The sequence below is a fragment of the Brienomyrus brachyistius genome, chromosome 6 (assembly GCF_023856365.1).
Source record: "Brienomyrus brachyistius isolate T26 chromosome 6, BBRACH_0.4, whole genome shotgun sequence".
Classification (NCBI taxonomy): domain Eukaryota; kingdom Metazoa; phylum Chordata; class Actinopteri; order Osteoglossiformes; family Mormyridae; genus Brienomyrus; species Brienomyrus brachyistius.
The window spans coordinates 7,287,353-7,308,174 of record NC_064538.1 but is presented as its reverse complement, the minus strand read 5'-3'; the positions used below and the strand labels follow the sequence as shown (position 1 = coordinate 7,308,174).

Here is a 20,822-nt window from a genome sequence, read left to right as displayed (position 1 = left end):
GAAAACAACATGAAAGAGTAATGACTGCTTGCACCAATTCTTCTTAAATGAGTGTATGACTAAAAGGCCTACATTAGCACTGGACTGTTAGCCTTTCAGAAAATGTTACCTTTATGATAATTATAATAACAACAATAAGATAATGCCAGTCCACCACTGATGTGCACCATTTGAAGAGTATCATTTTATTAATTGTTTTGGAGAGAAAGCCTAATGGTTTACGACAAGAAATGAAAATTCTTGATGATTCGAGATAAAAGTTAAAGCACCTTTCACAGCCTGTCTTGTCTGGTATCTGGTGCTAGAGGAAGGCTGCTGCGGAGAAGACACCGAGGAAGACGAGGACTGGGATTGTGAGGGCGTCTGGGCCTGGGGACTCTGTAACTGCGCAGCTGGCTGCTGGTTCTGCTGCTGCCGTTGGACCTTCTGCATGTGCCACTTCTGTGAGGAAGTCTGGAATTTTACAGCTGGGTTCCACACCACCGTACGCTGCACGGTAGGTGCTATCTCCCTCGGCAGAAGAGGTCGCTGCTTCTTTACAGTGGCCGGTGCCGCTGCTGCGGCTGGCGAGGAACCTGCAGTGGTGGCCGTGTTGGGCAGCAGGTTGGACGTGGGGGTGGCAGCAAAGGAGACCACGTTGAGGGGGATGGTAATTGGGGACCGAGTAGGGTCTTTCACACTGGGGGCAGAGGAGGATGTGTCGCTCGAGGGTGGAGGTGCTGCACTACAGGTTGAAAGGGGTTTACCTGCAAAGTACATTACCACGACCCTAGATGACATTCAAACGCAACACCATACAAAATTAAGCACACAAATCCAGAGGCATACAACCTAGTTTAGATCCATGTAATAATCCATTTACTCAAATTAATGGCAAGTAGCTGTTAATTATTTCTCTCAAGACTCCAACATCTGTACGAATAGCCTCTCACCTTCAGTCTTAGGGACAACTGGGTCCTTGGGTGTCGTGGCTGCTGCTGGTTCCTTCTTATTCTGTTTGTGCTCCTGGCTGGCCTGGTCATCCCCAAGGTCTATTACCAGCTCCCTCTCAGAGTCCGAGTCCATGTCGAGCCCCGTGCCACAGGACTGCCCGTCCTTCTCCTTCTTAATGGAGTGCTGGAGCATCTTGCTCTTCTCAGAGGCCTCTTTATCAGCATCGCTGCCCGGCTTCTCCTTCACTGCTGGCACCTCAGACGTGGCTTTCTTAGATGAAACATCCAACTTGCTCTCGTCTTCTCCTTGAGATGGCACCCTGGGCCTCTTTCTTGAGTCCTTCTCAGGTTGGTCTTTGTCAGCCACCTCCTGGCCATCCTTCGCCTTCTGCTCCTCATCGCTCATGTACTCACTGTCACTAGAGTCAAACTTCTCAGAGTCCTCCGAATCGCTGTGGTCGATGTCCTCAGAAATTTCATCGATTCCTGCTCAGAGTGAAATAACAATCCAAGATTACCGAAAGGAATTTAGATATACTTGAAAGCCATCGGTAAATGGCACCACCACAAATCGTTATCTGTCACGGGTAAATGTTCATACCAAGTTGTGCTTTGCAAATCTCAATGGTTTTATCCAAGTTGAGCTGATAATGGCGCTTTATGGGTCTCTTTGGTGAAGTCAGCACTACTGGTGCCGTTTGCTGCTGTACCGTCTCACTCAGCTCTTTCAAGTCCATCTCTGCTTTGCTCCTATCTGGAGAAGCAGAGGAAAAAAATGTTTTTTTCCCCTGACACTAAATGTTTAACTCGAGCAGTTACACTGGCAACTGATGTAGATGCTCACAAACTTGTGCTAAATGAAGAGCCACATATACACACTATGGGGGAGGACGACGCTCACCAAGATTGAGATTGAGAATGCTCCCAGTAGGGGGCGCTCTCTCCTGCTTGGGGGCAATAGGTGTGGAAGCCTGTGGGGAAAACGGCTTGGGACTGCCTGTGGCACTGCCTGCATGCCCAGTCTTTGCAGAAGCTGGAGAAGCTGTAAAGGAAAAGGAGTTCAGCTTCTAAAATTTAAATGTGGAAATACAGATATTTCTAAATGAAATTCAATTCAGCAATAGACATTGTCATTGTAGAACAGGAGGCAATCTGGCTAACATTGTTTTTCGTATAGAATGAAGACGGACAGCATTTTTTTTAACAACATAAAGTGAACAAGTGGGTATACTGTTCCTAATCAATATACTCCCAGGGCATCTAAAAATTATTTAGATTTGCTTACAGATATACTCATTTTTACAGCTGAAGAGATTTACCAAATCAGTTAGAGTAGAACAGCTGGACTTTCTACATACCACAATCATACCTGTCACAGTCACAAGCCCAACTTAACATACCAAGTACTGCACCATTTATGGGATATCACTCACTATAACCTACAATACAATGAACCAATACAATAAAAAGAAACCGTTAATTAAAAACAGCACGTACTGAAAGTAGAAGCGTCTACACTGTTGTGCTTCCTAAGTTAAGCAAATACCATCCCATTGTGCCATATAATAACCTCACTGGATAAGCCCAGCTACCCATTATTTTAGCCACCATGACTAGAGCTCAGTGATTTTCAAAACGAGGATGGATGACCTGCCAGAATCTTCAATGATCAAAACTTATTTAATGTGGCATAGCAGCTAACTTGATGTGGGTATGGAAGTGAAGTAATCTCCTGTCCATTTTATCCAAAGGAAATCAGCATATGCTGCTCAATGTCTGTACCCGCAAGCCAAAACTAAAATTCTGAATCCATTAACTAAGAATGTTTAAGACATAAGCAATTTCATCAGATACTGGCTGAAAAACTTAAGAGGGTAACTATGTCCCCTTACACCTAACCATGCACACTAACCACAGTAGTTGTGTAGAACCTGCATCTGTCTCACACTGTGTAGGTTCAGTTATCCCCTTAAAAGTATGGGATAGTCTCCCTGTTAGTATAGTGCAAGCTAAAACGCTGGGTTCCTTTAAATCAGAGCTAGATAAGATTTTAACGACTCTCAGCTATTAGTTAAGTACTCCCCAGACAAGCTTGATGGGTCAAATGACGCCCTATCGTTTGTGAAGTTCTTATGTTCTTAAAAAGTTAGCTGATTAAAATCAAACCAGCACACACATTTCACCCTAAGCATGAACAATTCTAGCCGCGAGGAAACAAAATCTTCTTGGATAAGTATTCACAGAATGGCCTGATGAGCATAATAGCATTACGCCATATGCCATGCTGTCCAAGCCAACTGGATACTTATGGGTAATTTTGAAGTCAGCGCCGCCCCACCCCCCACCCCACCCCACCCCACCACAAGCAACAAAATTACAGATTTCAGAATGAAGCAGTCGGTGACACTTGTAGAATCAATACCAACGTACCAGGGTAAACCGAAGCAGTTCTCATGATAGCCCAAAGCTCTCAGGTCTATGCAGATTTTTTTGTTTTTGCAGCTAATGTAAACATGAGCATAATACACACCCCGCAGAATGAATAATAAAATCCAGTTACTAAATACATCATTACACAACATTAAGATCACTGTCCTCCGTATGTTGACTGTAGACTTTTTCATATTAACAATTAAGTGCTAAAAATATTGTAATAACAATGAAGCTTCCATGTCTTACCTTCACAAAAAAAGAATAATGAAGAGATTAATGCCAAAAATCACTGACATTAAAAAGTGTGCCTTTGCAGCTGTATAATACACAGCGGCAGACAAACGCTCTTTCATAATAAACCCACAGTCAGTTGGGGGAAGGGTGGAAATCAGGACTTCACATGTGATATTATAAATACATTTGGGGCTTCTCTCGCTCTGTCACACACACACACACACACACATATTTATATCTTTATGGGGACTCTCCATTCATTTCTATGGACTTAACCCTAATTCCAATTATGACAACCCCTACCCAGCCGTATCCTTAACCATAAGTAACCAAACTAAATACAAGACCTTGAAATGTTTAGTTTTTTGATTGCAGTTACAGATTTTTAGGAAACTGAGGTTATCCTTGTGAGTAGAGTTGGGCGACATGGCCAAAAAAGTAATTGGGATAAAGTTTCATATCAGTCAATATCAATAATTATCACGTATAACTGGCAGGTCATTATTTCTCTTCAGTTTAAAGACTGATTTTTACTCATAATTACTGATTCCTATTACTGTTGGGATTTCACATAACAGAATTCAATAGGATTTCAGTCTATTTGTTCAATACACTGCCGGTTTCATAGCTGTGGTTGCACTTCGTCCTGACAAGTAGTCAGAGATAGTGACCTAATTTTGTGATGCAAAGCGTGTCACCAGCAACATGTTGCGTCTTAAATTATATGGAACTTTCATTGAGCGTCTGGCATATCAATAAAGGGAAGTTATATCACGATAATGATCCAGCCGTACTTGTAGGGACTAGGAGGTCCCCACAACATCAAAGTAACAAGTTTTTATCACATTGTGGAGACATTTGCTCACCTCAATGTATGTGTGTGTGAGAGATTTTTTATATATATATATATATATATATATATATACACATACATACACACACACACACACACACACACACACACACACTCCTCTACTTACGGACTTTCAACATACGAACTTATAATCCTCTTCGTTCGTATGTCTAAAAGTCCAAAGTATGTTTATTCAGCTCTCGTTTCAATTTTTTGTCCTGTGTACCAATTCCGCCTAGTACGACCCCCCCCCCCCCCCCCCCAGCAGCAGCGTATCATGCGTACTCCCGGGATCCTAGTTCTTTATAATTGTGCGTACCCTTTAAATGATGCTGAATAACGACTTATGAACATTTCAAATTACGAACGGCCATTCGGAACGTATCTCATTCGTAAGTAGAGGAACGTCTGTATATACACACACACAGCCAATGGCTTAGGAGAAAAATGTTTGGATTCACTCAATGTTTCTACTTGTCTTGCAAAACATTATCAGTGATGTTATCTATATTCTATTGTACGTTACAGCACAACTAGCTGTCTTCTTGATATCAATGCACATATAAATGTAAGAACTTTTTCTGTCATACTGTATCATCCAATTTGGATCTCTTTGTCACACAGTGTACAAGGGCCAATCAGCAAAACAGCAGAGTGAAGTGTACCTGTGCAGTCCATGGACTCTTCACCAGTGCTGTAGTGACCATGCATGACTTTCATGCTTTTGTCGGAGATGTCCTGCTCAATGTCAGAGCCTGTGTGCACAGAGGAGTTGGTGCTCATAGGAGAACGGGGCATCTCCGTGAGCGAGATCCGCCTACTCGTACCACCTGACAGCACGCTCTTGCTCAGAAGCATCTTGGGAGAAGCTGTCATGTCAAAGTTAAACTTGATCTTCTCTGGTTTTTCAGTCTTGACCACACCAGCTGCAGGATTGGAGGGGTCCAGCAGCATCTGGAACTGATTGTTGGGTGTGTAGGGGGTCCTGAACGGAGCATAGTTGAAAACTCCAAACTTCTTGCGAATATTCTCCACGTAGATTTCCATCTCTTGCATGGCACTGTTGAAGATGCTCTTTGTCTTTTTCACAGAAAAAGGGATCTCTTTAGACATGAGGTAGCAGTTATTTATGGGGACCCAGGCCCTGTGGGGAAAAGACTAGGTTAGATCAGTGATTCACAACCTGGTCCTCATTTTTGCTCCACAAAAATGTGGACAATCTGGGTTACATTCCCAGATGACAAGAAGTACAGAGTAATTGTCATGATAACTGGACAGACATGCAAAGTGATTCTGAACAGGTTTACCTATCGTGCTGCCCAAAGAAACGAGCATCGACTTGTCCATCCTTATCCCGCAGAGCTTTTGCTGGCCAGAATGGAAACCCTTTAAGTTTCGCCCACACCAGAGGGTGGGGCTGGCTCTAAACACAACAGCACAGGAGGAAATTAGCTAAACAGCTCTTCTTCACATTGCACCAACATATGCACCAACCTTGAAGTATGTGCACCCCCAGCACGTCAATAAGAAGCAGAATGCGAAGCTGGACACTTACACATGGCTCACAAAACCAGTTTTCCCTCTTTTGGCAAGATGATAGGTAACACTCTGGACAAACCTCAATTTCATTCATCTACAACAACAAAAAAAGACACACATACAAATTTGTGAGTTGATGATTACAGAACTTTTACTTTCAATGGATATTCTGGGCTGATAGAACCCACAAAGAACTCACAAAATTGTTCTACCGGTAAATGAAGTACTCACTTCATGTTCACAGATTTTTACGATGACTTTTGCTGTCGCTGTAAGTTTGTGATTACCTGGTGGGAACACATGACAATCAATGAGACAATTTTCACAAGCCTGTATTTTCTTTTTTGGTGCGATTCATTCCTGACTTACCTCCATTGTAAATTATACAGTTGTGTAATATCCATTTCATATCAGCCAGGAAGGCTTCTGTGCAGCCATACATTTTCTTTTTTATATTCTGAGGGCAAATGTACAGAATATTAGTTATTAAGCATCAAAATTCCTTTAACAGAATAAATTTAATGGATATCTCCTCCAAATACCTTTTCTAATGTACAGAGATCCATTGGATGGAAAATGTATTCTGCATAATCTGGATGTTGCTCTAGTGATACAGGTTTCTGAAATGGTTCAGTCTAAGGGGGGGGTTGATATGGGAAGGAGAGAAAGTATCCAGCACATTAACACACAAGCCACAAAATCAGTGTGATCACACTTCACCAGCACACGTTGGTAATCTGGACAGACAGTGTGCAACTTTGAAAACTCCGGATATGTTAACGGATATAGCATAAATATGTCATTTTTTTTTACCCAATTAATAGGTTTTCTCTGCTGGGCGGCTGCGTGGGGGGAGAGAGACGAGCGAGGTGGGTCCTGAAAGAGAGCAAGGAGAGCTTTTCCTAACCAGACAAGAGTGTTCAACCCCACTGTCTGGGTAGTTAAGTGGGGACAATCAGAGCCTGTTACAACCACCACGCACAAAAATTCTAACCCACCCACCGCAGGCTCACCGTTCTAAAGTCTGCAGAGCATCGCTCTCAGCTCGCTGGCCAGAAATCGCCCCAAAATTGAAGACGGCCATGCGCTAGCATGGGTGATAAGCCCTCTATAGACCATGGTCCGTCCCGGCCACGATTGTTACTCTACTGCCTATTCTGAATGTGGGGGAAATAGCAGTGAACAGAAAACTCCACTTTTAGGAATGTGTGCAATGTTCTGTTAAAAATGGGGGGGAGAATGTGTTGTGTAAAACATGCTGCCCCACGTGTCATTCTCATGTCCAAAGCAAATTAAAGCCTCCTGTAATATTTCTCCAATAATGGGCAACCTAAGTGCCTTACTCAGACAATAGGTTGCTTTCTGTTGATCAGAATAACAATCAAATCAGAACATCTATATTTATTTCCCCATATATAAGTACAATACATGTGAAGGATAGCGCTGCTGCCCCAGGTGAAAACTCACAGACGGGTGAAATCAGCTGTTGGAACAGGGAGTCTGAAAAAACAACAGCTAATCTAGTATATTAGAGTACATCAGGTATTCAAAGGGGACCTTCTTTGAAGGGTGTCGGACAGTGCAAAGTATAATACATCAATTGCATCTGGGTGCAGCATAAAATTTGGAAAACAGGTCTTAAGCAAATAGTTTCGAAAGTGAGAGGAGAGTATCTTCATAGATGGTTAGAGGACATTAAAAAGACACTGGTCTTTCTGCAAGTTCTGCAAGATCTGTGTGAAAACTGCTTTTTGGTAATAACACCTTGCTTTCAAACGAGAAAGTCCTTAGAGGCCATGTTGGTTTGTTTGACAAAAAAAAAAAACAAACAAACGGTCAACTCCCATTGAGCACGGGAGCAGCACCTCAGAGACACCGGATAGCTCCGGAAGACCTGCTCTTTACACTTGGCCTGTGCACTTACCCCAGGCTGCTTCATCTTCTGGAGTGCAAACTTAAGCAGATAAGACAGCTGGTCTATTGTTAGCATGGTCATTGCTTTACTCTGAGTTTCTATGCACTCCGCAACTGTTATTTTCTGAAAGGCAAGATGAGAAAGTGCATCTTTACACTCTGCAACACCCCATAATTCATGATCCAGGTTTCAGACTAGCAGAAAAAAAAGCCTTTAAAATACATTCAGAATCATTCTTCAGATTATACTCTCAGCAAAAAGTGTTCTTTTTATTTTTTTAAAATATTAACGGTTAAAAATCATATTTCATGAAATGCAAAATAACAATAGAAAGCATGCATTTTTACCAGAAAGAGTGACAAGCAAAGCTGCAACACACAGTGTGTGTAATACCGGCCAACAAAGTCTAGCTCTGGCGCAGAGCGCCGCCCAAATCAACCCAAGCAGATTTGTTCGGCCGTTTTCGCTGAGCCACGCTAAAATTCTATACCCAGACAGAGAGCCGAAGCCGATCACTGCTGCAGAGCCAGCAAAGCCATCCCCTAATCTAGATGGTATCGAGTGCAGCCTGCAGGTGGCGTCTGCAGTTCTGTGTTTGGCCGCACTGCTGCTCGGGCCTCCAGCGCAGCTGGACAGGCACATGCCCGACATGAGACTGCTCAAGAAGTGAGAGAGTACCTCACACTCGGGACAGAACCAGTCCCCCTCAGGCTCGGCGGCCAGTTTCAGGCACTTTGCATGGTACACCCGGGGGCATAGCTCACAACAGAGCACCTGGCCCTCTCGGTGGCACACCCAGCAGTAGAAATCATTCCGTCCGTCCTGCGGCACAACATCAACAGGGTCTGTGGTGAGTGGCTGCTTCGCATAGTAAAAGGGACCATGTCTTAGCTCTGACTGAAATGCAGGCAAGAGAAACAGGTGGGGTTTCAAAACACAAGGGATTAAAGAGCAATAAGCATACGAGACAAAACTGAGCGTGGTGCAAAATACAGACTTTGGTGGCTGGGGATTAGCGAGCACAAAACCGCGTGCCACTGTGCAGTACAGGCAGGGTGTGTCTCGGGTCGCCACGGCCTAGTCTGTATTTGGCAAACACTATTACCTTCTTGCATGACACTGACCTTTACCAAGTTAACATGTCCAAACCACAAAGCCTGTTTAGTTAGCCATTTACCTGCTAATGTCAACATGAAAGCCAGTCGGGGCCTTTAGTCAAATTCTGACCTAATGCGTGGTAAGGCCTTATTCATGCAAAAGGGAATGTGTACACAACAAAATGATATCACAATTAACTAAACTACATCAATATTACTGCCCAAAAAGGATGCACATACACTCACATAGAGAAAGAAAACTTTTCCCTAAAGGTAACATTTTCTTAATTTTTAACATTTTTAGATTTGGGCTCAATATATGTATGGAAAATGAATATTTTAATACTTCTAAAATTTTTAAATTTCACATATCACATTCGTACACACCTAAAAAGCAGTGAATAGAATGCAAGGTAAGCGTATGGATCTCCATGAATTTCATTGCAGTTGGGATTTGATTAACAGTTAGGACTGGCTTACCTGGTCTTTGTTACTACTGTTTACTAATCCTGGTTTCTTTTTCTTTTTGATGGGGCTGGGTGACATTTCTGAAGGTGAATGCCCATTGGATGAGTGGGAAGGACTGGGCTTTCGTTTTTGTGCTGCCCTTTCTGCCAGGCTAGGATCTGAAATGGCAGACGGTCTCACGGTCATTTCACAGCGCCCAGCGGCCTCGCCTCCCCCTCCGCAGCGCCCAGCGGGCCTCGCCTCCCCCTCCGCAGCGCCCAGCGGGCCTCGCCTCCCCCTCCGCAGCGCCCAGCGGCCCTCGCCTCCCCCTCCGCAGCGCCCAGCGGCCCTCGACTCCCCCTCCGCAGCGCCCAGCGGCCCTCGACTCCCCCTCCGCAGCGCCCAGCGGCCCTCGACTCCCCCTCCGCAGCGCCCAGCGGGCCTCGACTCCCCCTCCGCAGCGCCCAGCGGGCCTCGACTCCCCCTCCGCAGCGCCCAGCGGGCCTCGACTCCCGCTCCGCACCGCCCAGCGGCCTCGACTCCCCCTCCGCACCGCCCAGCGGCCTCGACTCCCCCTCCGCACCGCCCAGCGGCCTCGACTCCCGCTCCGCACCGCCCAGCGGCCTCGACTCCCGCTCCGCACCACCCAGCGGCCTCGACTCCCGCTCCGCACCACCCAGCGGCCTCGACTCCCGCTCCGCACCACCCAGCGGCCTCGCCTCCCCCTCCACAGCACCCAGCGGCCTCGACTCCCCCTCCACAGCACCCAGCGGCCTCGACTCCCCCTCCACAGCACCCAGCGGGCCTCGACTCCCCCTCCACAGCACCCAGCGGGCCTCGACTCCCCCTCCACAGCACCCAGCGGGCCTCGACTCCCCCTCCACAGCACCCAGCGGGCCTCGACTCCCCCTCCACAGCACCCAGCGGGCCTCGACTCCCCCTCCACAGCACCCAGCAGCCTCACCTCCCCCTCCCCACCTGCTGGATGAAAATCACAGTCAAACAGATGGCCTGGTCCAAAAAGCAACTCCAGCCCGTTCTGCCGCTGAAAATCTACTCCTGGCCATTCCTATTGCATCATATGTTTACCACCTTTTTTCCTTCTCAATATGATTTACAGCTTAGCGTAAAACTGCGGAAGAGACATACATTCATCCAAAGAATATCAGCACGACGTATGTAAACATGCTATGCTTAAGTCAGGTGTGTTCAGGAAGAGGATTAATAAAAAAAAGTCTACCCTGATATTATCATGTGGTGTCTTCAAATCTTACAACTCGACTAGCAAGTGCTTAACATTTCCAGCTCAGGTGGGGAACCACAGCCCCAACTTCGACCAAGGATGCAGGAATATACCACCCATGATGTCAGTGTCAACAGCATGTCTGTCCCAACACTATGCTTAATACAGCAATATTTCACAAACGGACATGCAGTTTAGTTGTTCTTCCATACCAGGCAGCAGAATTATTTACTGCACCAGATTCCCTCCAAAATTTTACCAGATTAGGGGGGAAAAAGATGCTCTCACATCCTGTTGAACCGACTTGAGCATTGCTCTAAAAAAAGGTTAGAAGCCACACTGAGGGATACTGTACGTGCAGAAAGAAAAGGACTGCTTTTTGAATTCATTTTTATTGCTAAACACCACACCACATAATCAATGAATTGCATGAGTTTTGCACTGAATCTGGTCTCGTGTCACACATTAGCAATTGCACCTTATTAGGAAAAAGATTAGGAAAAATTGCATCTTATATAAAAAAAAACTGCAGAGGAAATAAAGACATTAAGTAGCATACAGCTGGTTTTCAATACTCAGAAGTGGACTAGGAGAGAGGGGTACAGGCAGCAAGGTGCGACTACTTTTCAATGAAGATTCTGTCATCAGATTCATTATCGCCACACAGACAGAAAGATAAGATCACCAAGAGCCAGGTGCATGCATACGTGTGTGAGAGTGTAAATCTGCAGCACATGAACCATGGAAACCCCATCCAAGTAATAACGTAGTGCAATGTTCAGATGTTGGCAAACTGAGCTTAAACAGAACCACACCTAATGATAATATTTTAAACCGTGCAATACATCCCAAACGGTTCATTTTACATTTAGCACTTAGCAGACCAAAGCGATATAGTGAGGCAAGCAGTACACTGCAGACAAACATGCTGACAAGAAGTCAACAAGGCATAATGCAGCCAGGTTGAGCTTACAATGAATTTTAAGAAAATTCAGCCCATCTTCCAGACATCTACATAAATTAGCTCTACGCTTTCTTCTCACCTTTGGATCGCGTGGAAACGTCCATCCCTTCTACCACATCCGACTCCGTTTTTATTTCTTCTTCAGCCAAGCTGCGATAAAATAGGGAGGGCAAACGTAAGTGTCATCTCACAAGCAGTTCATTAAAATCCCTGCTGCCGTAAACACCTTTGACAAGGCCAGTGAGGTGGTCCCCTTGAGAAAAGTCAGAGGAAATGTCAATTTTTATTTTTTTCTACATCTGCACAGGTTCAAGAGGCACATTCAATTGAGACACTGGCTGCTCCATCAGCTCTTTCTGACAACATGTTAACCTTTTCAGTTGTTAAATTGGTTAATTAGTGTCTAACTAGAAATTTCAGTTGTGTTTGTGTTTCCATTGGTATCTCAGGAGAGTATCTCCATAGCAACAATGGAGCCTTTCCTCCACTCAGCAGAATTAACGTTAGGGCTGGACAATTAATATAAAATGAATCGAAACCGACATTCAGAACCTCTAATCGACAAAATCTTGTCCGTTCCTTCGTTTTTGTTTTTACATTCTGTTAATACTTTACTCAGGGTGTGTTAATGTACTGTCCCCTTAAAAACATACTACCGCGTGTGCTGTCACGTGACTCCACCCTGACCAGTCAGTGACATGAAAACAACATGGAGAACTATAACACCGAGCTGAGCATCTCCTGCGACTTTTACCTAAGAAAAAGGCCGTTTCCGTCATTTTAGTGATGATGACACCGAACAAAAAAAGAGATTAAATGTAAACACTGCGAAAAAATGTTTCAGCTACCAAATGTAATACCACCAATCGGTTTCAACAAGCAATATTTAAAATACCGTGGAAACCGCTCATAGTAATCACAGTTATAGTGGTCGACCTCTTATATTGATCAAAAAGCTTGGGACAGAATCATTCCTGTACAAATACAGTTTAAATAATTCGCTTACAGTTAATTGATCCGCTTAGTGTTCATTTTGGGTCTTTTTATACATAACATACGGAAAATTAAGAACTATGATCATTCTTTTTTTTTTTTTTTTTAACTCGCCTACTTTGTCTTGCGGTAACCCATCTGCTTCCGGCTTGCTACCTGAGGCTAACATGACAGGAAAAACAAATTCATTTTCACTCAATGACAAATATAGACTAAAAGTTTATGATAAACTGCCAAAAATGAGCCAACGAGATGCAGTAGTGAAACTACAATAAGCTGTATTGTATGTACAGTTCTGTACTGTATTATAGCGTACTTGAATTATACAGTCATTTAATTTGTGTAGTACTGTAATTTGAAAAGCATTTGAAGCAACTGTACTGTATTTTGAAATCAAAGAATAATGGCACTTTCCATACAAATGTCAGACAATGAAGAAGAAAAAAAAAATCGATTAATGATCATCCACTTATAGCGATCAATTTCACCCAGACAGACCATGTTTATTTGCAAGAAATACAAAATATTTTCTACTTTTTCGGGGAACTTGCCTTTCACATTAAAACTAAAATGAGATCTTTTTCAAAAGACGTTTTCATTTCAAGCGATTTCTGCGAGTTCTTTGAAACACTCAATGAATAGCCATGAATGGTTCATCTCTGTTTGTTTCCTTCAATTATTGAAATATCATAGAAATAGTCTTTCATTAAAAAAAATCCCAGCTTTAAAAGTTTATTTACAATACAAACCTAGTCAATGAAATAAAAGCAAAAAAAATTAAATAATTCTCCCCCATTAATCGTAAAATGTTCAGTTAATCGTGACTGGTTTGAGGTCATATCGTCCGGCCCTAACTCATGTGCTTCAGGAAAGGCATCCACTGAAGACATGGGGATCAGTGAGACTCATCCAGAATGCACCTTTAAACTCAGTGACCAGATCTGATCAGTTATCCCAGGGTATCATACCATAAAAGGGAGGTTTCTAAAGCAGAGGCAAAGACCAACTTAGGCATATACATACACTTGCTAATTATCGTGCGCAAACCACTGGACTTGTGGAGGGCAGTACAAAATGAGGGGAGAAAATGTTTAAGCAAAAGTGTTTCCACGGATAATTTTATCCATCAATCTTCAAAAGCTTATTGTATACAGGTCATGCCAATCCAGGGTATGACAGCGGGCACACGTGTGGGCACACGTGCGGGCACACATGCATATAAGAACCGCCCATCTTCAAATTGGGAAAGGAAATCTGAGAACTGGGGCAAAGCTTACGCAAAACCCACATATAGCAATGGTGCTTGACGACACTGGAGGCAGAGCTGCCTGCTGACCTTCTGTGCCAGCTTCCATAAAAGCCTCCACAAATAGTGCATGAGTATTTTTGCAAAGACAGACAGATAATACAATGTAACAAACCATAGCATGCAAGAAAATAAAACCTGTGCAATATGGATCAGAATGATTGTAGAATGGAGACAATGAGATTGGGGGGGAAAAAAAACACCTAAAAGATATTTTGTAGCTACTGACCTGCACAATGTTAAAACAAAAACAAAATTTTTAATAAGGCCTTTCATAAAGCGTTATTAATATGTAGACTAGGCGTTCTGCTTTATTGCAGTTCCAAATGGCAAACAGGAAAATGCAAACCCTGGTCTGGATGAAAGGCCTTCGGGTAGGAGAACTTTGTCGTCATGGCACAATGTACTCATTGATGGAAGGAAAACTCATTCATGTCTAACTGACAGTGTGTACACCCTGATGAGAAAACAAGCCCCACAATCCACACTCCAGTTTCTGAAGAGGGAAAATTATACCACCTTCGCAAAAGCATTAGGATAGAGCCCATGGAAGTATCACACGGCAATTATACCATCTCAAAAAAATCAAAATGTGACTGATGTCAACTTCCTTACATATACAAATTCAGCACATTCTCCTCCCGCTCTCTTTCAGTGGCCAACAAACAAAATTGTCAGGTTCCAAGCAGTTTCATCTGTATAAAAGCTAAATGACCATCATCCTCAAAGCTTTGATTTTCTATTCATATCTTGTGCCAAATTACATAACGGAAGCAGTTTTGTTACGTTTATTAATTCAGGCTCCTGTAGACAAAAACAAACTCCAAGCTGTCGCAGATACACATTGAGGCCGTAAGGGTCATAGCGTCAAGCCCACCTGGAATAATGCTGGTTTCAGAGAAGCTCTCCATCCCCCATTACTGTACTAAACACCAGGGCATAGACAGGATGTGTGAAGTGGCAGTTGACCACCATTGACCTCATACCATATTAATGGTCAAGCCAGAATGGAGAAGTAGCTACGAAAACCAAACATCTGGTATTTGATTTATTTCTTGTATTTCAATTGAATACAGCCACAATAAAAATCATAAATTACCACTGTGTAGACTGACCGTACTGTGTTTTTGATAAGTAACAGTGACATCATCAGCAGGCTACTGTGGCATAAAGAGAGCATGATCATATTTGATCACTGAACCATTGTAGCCATTTTAAACATTTACACTCAAGTACGCTACTCAAAATATCACAAGGCCAACACTTCCAAAGGTTGCAGAAAGCAATACATCGTCAATGCCTCTTTGGATAACAAAACCTTTAAGTCACATGTAATTCTAGAAAGAACACAAATGTTTCACGCAAGACACTAAATCAGCTAATAGTTGTATTGTTGTGAAATTAACATAACTCTGTTCTCACAAAGAAACAACAAAATACTGACCTTCCCTCCTGTCCTTTGGACTACCTTAAAACATTTCAGACTATCTCTGTTAAGTCTGCTGCTTCAAAAAGGAAGTGCATGTTCTTTCCTACCAAAAATTCAGATGATACAAGGTGAAGAACATTTGCAGGAGAACCTAGGGCAGGATTCTTGAAGCAACATGTTCATAATGTGCAGAGGACCACAGTAGGCCTTCGAAGCTCAGATTTAAAAAAAAAAAAAAAAGATCACGTATTCCAGGGAGACAAAGAGGGACAAAAAAATCAAAAACAACAGACCCTGGATTCGGAGGGAAAACTATCAATTCAACACTGGAGATCACTGTCCACGTAAAAAATGGAGACAAAACACCCCCCCCCACCCCTGTAGCTGGAGTCAGAAAGCAGGTGCTGGCACATGCAAACACAGAGCAGCGCCGAAAAGATTAGAGCAGTGATGGGGGAGGGAAAAAAAAAAAAAAACACAGATCCAAACTACGGCAGAGGCCATCCGGGCAGCTATGGAGAGAGGGAGAGGGAGAAGCAGCACACTGGAAAATCAGCTTGTCCTCTCCCCACACCGGCTCCTTTTCCACTGCATGCACCTTTGTGGTTTCAACAAGCACATATAAAATCTGAAATAAAATGATGTTCCTTTTATTGCAAAATGTGACCTTTCAGCATTTGACATTCCCAAGGGAATTAAGAGTAAATATTTAAAAGAATTAAAAAAAAAAAAACTACGCATTTTGAATAGGGAACCTCAAAGACTAGTCACAGACCAACTGTTTCATCTGGTTTTAGCTCCAGATGGGAATCGACCTCCTGGGACGCTTAGACCTGGTGGAGGAGCAGCAGTGCACATAACCCCAAAGCCTCCACGACTCAAGCCAGAGGGCTACGTCTGTGGGAGATGACAACACAGCAACAACAACAGACACAGGAGCCGTGCTGGCTTACTCGTCTGCAGATACATAACAGGCTACACCTTCAACGTCAGCAACATTCACCCCACTCGAGGACAGGCAGCTAGAGCCCACGGTGGAGAAAGCAGAGCCTGTTTATGCTCCATATCTCAGACATTCCATAAAATAAGATTATCATAACTGCTTCGCCATATAACATCCCTGAATGAAGAAAATTGACACATAGCAGCATACCTTGTCTTAATGCACAGAATAAACAAGACAATTCTTCACCCTGGCCTTTAAAATTTGGATGGATGGGATGAAACAAAGATGGTTGCAGAATTTTCCAGAAGGGCCTTGCTCTCCCTGCTGCTACACTGCAATTGTCAATCTTTAACCTCGGCTGTGGCAGCGATTGGTTTGAGTGCTGCACGGAGGGGTCTGATTGGGCGGCTGCGCTGTGCCACACAGCTCATTGCTACCTTCTCTCTCTTAGACATTTTGCTGCAATGCAGATATTCTTCACAAATTAAACAATCATTTCAGGCCGACGTACAAATATTCAGTCTGAGAATTTTCGAATTAAATCAAAGGTACAGGGAAAAAAAAGACATCCACGGTATGTTCTGCACAGCCTTCTTAAAATAATCTGAGTGCAAGCCAAAAGATAATGTTCCGGTGTCCATTTTAAAAAGAAGCCCTTCCATGGAACAGATCCTTTCGAGCACAAACACTGGTATACCTACTGAATTAAAAGCAGAATCATTCAGGGACCAAAAAAAAAAAAAAAAACAAATTATCACCACCTGAAAATAATAATTTAAAAGCACCAATGCTAAAACCAAGTAGGATCCTAAATAATCAACATAAATATAGAACAGAGGTTAAAATAAGACCACCAGCGCTTCAAAAAAAAGAAAAGAGGCAGAGTTCTGATGGAATTTCCTTAATATATTATCACTAGATCAAAAATAGATCAGCAGAAGTCAGCAATGGGTACATAAGCTCTATATTTTAAATATTATGGTTAAAAATATTTTACCAGTTACAATAACTATTTCACGTAAAAGCCTGCTACTGCATCAAACACTTAAACACAAATGTTTAAGTTTCACATAAATATATCTAAACATAAGATAAAGGAAATTATCAAGCACTACTTTGCAGAAATTCATAGGAACAAAATATACAGAAAACAAATAGATTAACATGGACAACAGAAGATTCTAGCACATTAAGAGCTTGAAAGAATGTCCTGTGCTGAAGGTTCATTTAGGAAAAAACATAAATCAGCAGCCTTACTAATGTGAAACTCCACAGACTGAAATGACTAAAAACACAACAAGATCTGTGTAGTGTTAAACAGCAGCTCTTCTATTCCCCAGCAGAAATTCTAGTTTGGAGCAAGAAAGCAAAACAAGCAAACACAGAAGGAGAAGGGGGTCACATTTTTAAACCAGCTGGCAGGAATAGCTCTCTGGTGGCAGTTCAGGGAGGAAATCGTATTTCCTGGGTCCAGTGTGAAACCCTACTCTCCCCACAGCCGTCTGCAAACAGCCGAGACTCAGGAAAAGCTACGATCCTGGTGAAATCTCGAACAGCGTGGCATGCTAGGCCTCGCTCTCACGTGCCCTTAGAGGCTCAGTCCCGCTCGCAGGAAACAGACGAAAAAGCGAGCGGCGGCGAGTGAGCGAGCCCCAGTTAGCATTTATATGAATCAGCAGCTAATCTCAAGGTGAGTGATCCCAAAAGTGAAAACAAAAAGGAACAGTATGAAAGAGTCTGCTCCATGGGTTAAGAAAATGAGCTCATTGTGATTGGTGGTTTATTTTTAATTTAATTTAAAGCCTAGAAATTTAAGATAAAAAACGGGGAAGGAAAATAAGCATTGGTTAAGAACTCACATTTACGTCCCGACAGAGAAAAAAAACAAGTTGCTCGGCCTCCCCAGGAGCCCCCACTGTGCTGTAAGAGTCCTGCCCCCACCTTCCATTTTCTCTCGCATGGCATGTGACACAAGCACACAAAGGTCCTCACAATCTCCTTTTAAGAAGAACCCCCCCCTTCCTGAAACAATCAAGGCAACCAAGAGAAAATGGTCAATGTATTTTTTGTACTGTTTTGTTTCTCAATATTATTTAATAAGTAATGATAGTATTAAAGAACTTGCCTTGGTCACATCTCTGTATTACACTATGGATCCTGGCTGCGCACCCATGTGACCAAAAGCACAGGCAGAATGCCTGCTTAGCTTTTCTCCAGGATCCAGTTCAGCTGAGTGGGACTGGCAAGCTCATTCTCCTCGAGAATCACACTGTATCTCTGCGGCAGATAAGCAGTACAGGTAGGAAAAAGGAAATAAAAATCAGGCTTACCTCTGTGGATGCATGGCTAACACAGTGTTATGTCAATACTTATAAAACATGGAGGACAGTCTCAGTCCTCAGACAGAAAGGGCTTGGCACTCCAAGCTTGATGATCGGGCTGTCTGATGGAAGCCAGACCCTGAATGGCCTCTTTTCACAAGCAGGATATAAGGCCGCAGCGGATTGGCTGAAACGCTTCCTGAGTAATTATCTTTGTTCAGCACAGGCTGGAGCAGCTCTCTGTAGAAAAAAAACAGGCAGAGCTAGGCCCAAATCACAAAATACACATTTTAAACCGTCGTAGTCAAGAAATGACCCAAGAGAACTCCACAAAACAGCATTCTTTTTCTGTATCGACTGCATTCACTGCTTTTTACCCACGTATGTTTTAAATAAAAAGAAGAAACACATGAAAGCAGAAGAGGCCTGCAGCCTCCATGTTGGAGAGAGGGCCTTTGTCTAAATCCCTCCCTTTATTTCAGCCATCCACAGAGAGGACAGCAATTCTCAAACGCGAGTAAACAGGATGGGGCAAGCGGGGCCAAGCGTGACACAGGGCAACATCTTATTACCACATTTCACACTTATTTTATTCATAAATACCAACTGTCATATTTGCTGAAAAGGCTAACAATATCACCAAAACATTTTTTACACTTTGCCAATTAATATTTTCTGAAAAGGTACTGGAGATAAATTTGTTAAAGAATCAGCAAATAAATAATATATGAAATATATACATGTGTTTGTGTGTGGATATATACACACACACACTTATTTATACATTATGTTCACAACAGTCATCAAAAGATTAAGAACAATATACTACAACCTAAATACTAACAAACATTTTTCTATATACATTTTTTAAAAACTCCCTAAGTTACTCTCATGTTTAAACATTTTCTTTGCCCAATCCCTGTTGAAAATAATGGTGCTTATAATGATTTAGCACACAACTATTCTTAAAATAATTAAGATCAAGTCATTGGTGTTTGATTATATCTTAGATAAGTGATGGCGCAATGCCCTAAAGACACTGACAGAAGAGAAATCTACAGACCAAAGCTAAAGAAAAATCTATTCAAGATTTTCCTGATGCATTCTATTATTTTCAATATTCTTAAGGCAGCACACATACCATGTTCATAACATGTAGTCACCAACATCACAGTATTGCTCACTCTATATTAAGTTTAATTATTTTTTACCATACTATAATAATGTCAATATTGACGGGTATATATTAAATCCATGTTTTTCTTTTCTGGAGAATGAACATCCCAGTATTTGTGACATATATATGCTCATTTAAAAAAATCTTCATGTCAACCATGTTTAAATATAGAAGGTCTAAATATATACATTTCATCATCAAAATGGAGCGCAAGATAAAAATCGTATCTTTGATTTCACTACAATAACATTCTCAACTCATTCCTCAGTGGTCCATGCCTTGATAAAGGTCATATATCCTGTTTACTCTTAGTTTTAACTTACATAAACATACTTACAAACATAATAAAATTCAGAGAGATTGGGCATAGGAATTTGTCCTCGCATTTAAATAAAATTGCAGTTGACATAGAAACATAGGAAGCAGATAAACTAGATCTGAAACCAAGTCCTAAAACAGAGCCATTTAATCCATTATGTAAAAATCACTATTATGAAATTAGCAATTGATATTTACTTTGTAACACTAATAAGCTAGGTTTCAAATAGGCCTAAATTGCAAAATGTATGTAAATAATAATGTTAAAGATACAAGTGTCATTAATTTTGGGAGAAACTCCAAGTCATAAAAACAGCTCTGATTTATTGAAAACAAAGCCAAAATTCTAATTTTGTTTTGATTTACAAATTGCACCATACAAAAAAATTTTGAATTTTAGGTTACACTGCTTCTACCAGCATTATAATAGCAATAATATTCTACGATTGCTGAATAAGGCAGAGGTCTTAATCGGTTCATCGGTCTGCACATACAGATTTCAATTTATAGTTATAAACAATTTTAAAACTGCAAAATTATAGCTCTTGGCAATGAACACATACACACACACACACACACACATATGCTATGCCAGTAGTGGCTATTCCAAAACAGTGGTGACTTACATGTAGGCCTAAGATATATGCAAATTGCCCCTTCTCTGCTCATCATAAA

General features: G+C 42.2%; 1 protein-coding gene across 7 annotated transcripts in view; it reads right to left on the bottom strand.

Moving 5' to 3' along the window:
• LOC125745529 (protein kinase C-binding protein 1-like) overlaps positions 1 to 20,822 on the bottom strand; it is a 311,418-nt gene that overhangs the window by 4,258 nt on the left and 286,338 nt on the right. The window contains exons 2-17 of one of the 7 annotated variants that reach the window (XM_049018489.1): positions 18,662 to 18,741; positions 11,737 to 11,807; positions 9,484 to 9,629; positions 8,585 to 8,803; positions 7,916 to 8,029; positions 6,805 to 6,867; positions 6,534 to 6,626; positions 6,361 to 6,448; positions 6,223 to 6,278; positions 6,008 to 6,085; positions 5,760 to 5,875; positions 5,118 to 5,596; positions 1,834 to 1,974; positions 1,534 to 1,686; positions 933 to 1,418; positions 270 to 746 (exon numbers count right to left, since the gene is read on the bottom strand). In XM_049018489.1, the coding sequence (XP_048874446.1) occupies positions 270 to 746; positions 933 to 1,418; positions 1,534 to 1,686; positions 1,834 to 1,974; positions 5,118 to 5,596; positions 5,760 to 5,875; positions 6,008 to 6,085; positions 6,223 to 6,278; positions 6,361 to 6,448; positions 6,534 to 6,626; positions 6,805 to 6,867; positions 7,916 to 8,029; positions 8,585 to 8,803; positions 9,484 to 9,629; positions 11,737 to 11,807; positions 18,662 to 18,675 (2,794 nt within the window). In that variant the 5' untranslated portion in view covers positions 18,676 to 18,741. Of the gene's footprint in view, positions 1 to 269; positions 747 to 932; positions 1,419 to 1,533; positions 1,687 to 1,833; positions 1,975 to 5,117; positions 5,597 to 5,759; positions 5,876 to 6,007; positions 6,086 to 6,222; positions 6,279 to 6,360; positions 6,449 to 6,533; positions 6,627 to 6,804; positions 6,868 to 7,915; positions 8,030 to 8,584; positions 8,804 to 9,483; positions 9,630 to 11,736; positions 11,808 to 15,400; positions 15,719 to 16,538; positions 17,047 to 18,661; positions 18,893 to 20,822 lie in introns of those variants that run through there. The other 6 variants (XM_049018488.1, XM_049018493.1, XM_049018490.1 and 3 more) reach the window with 6 other exon arrangements.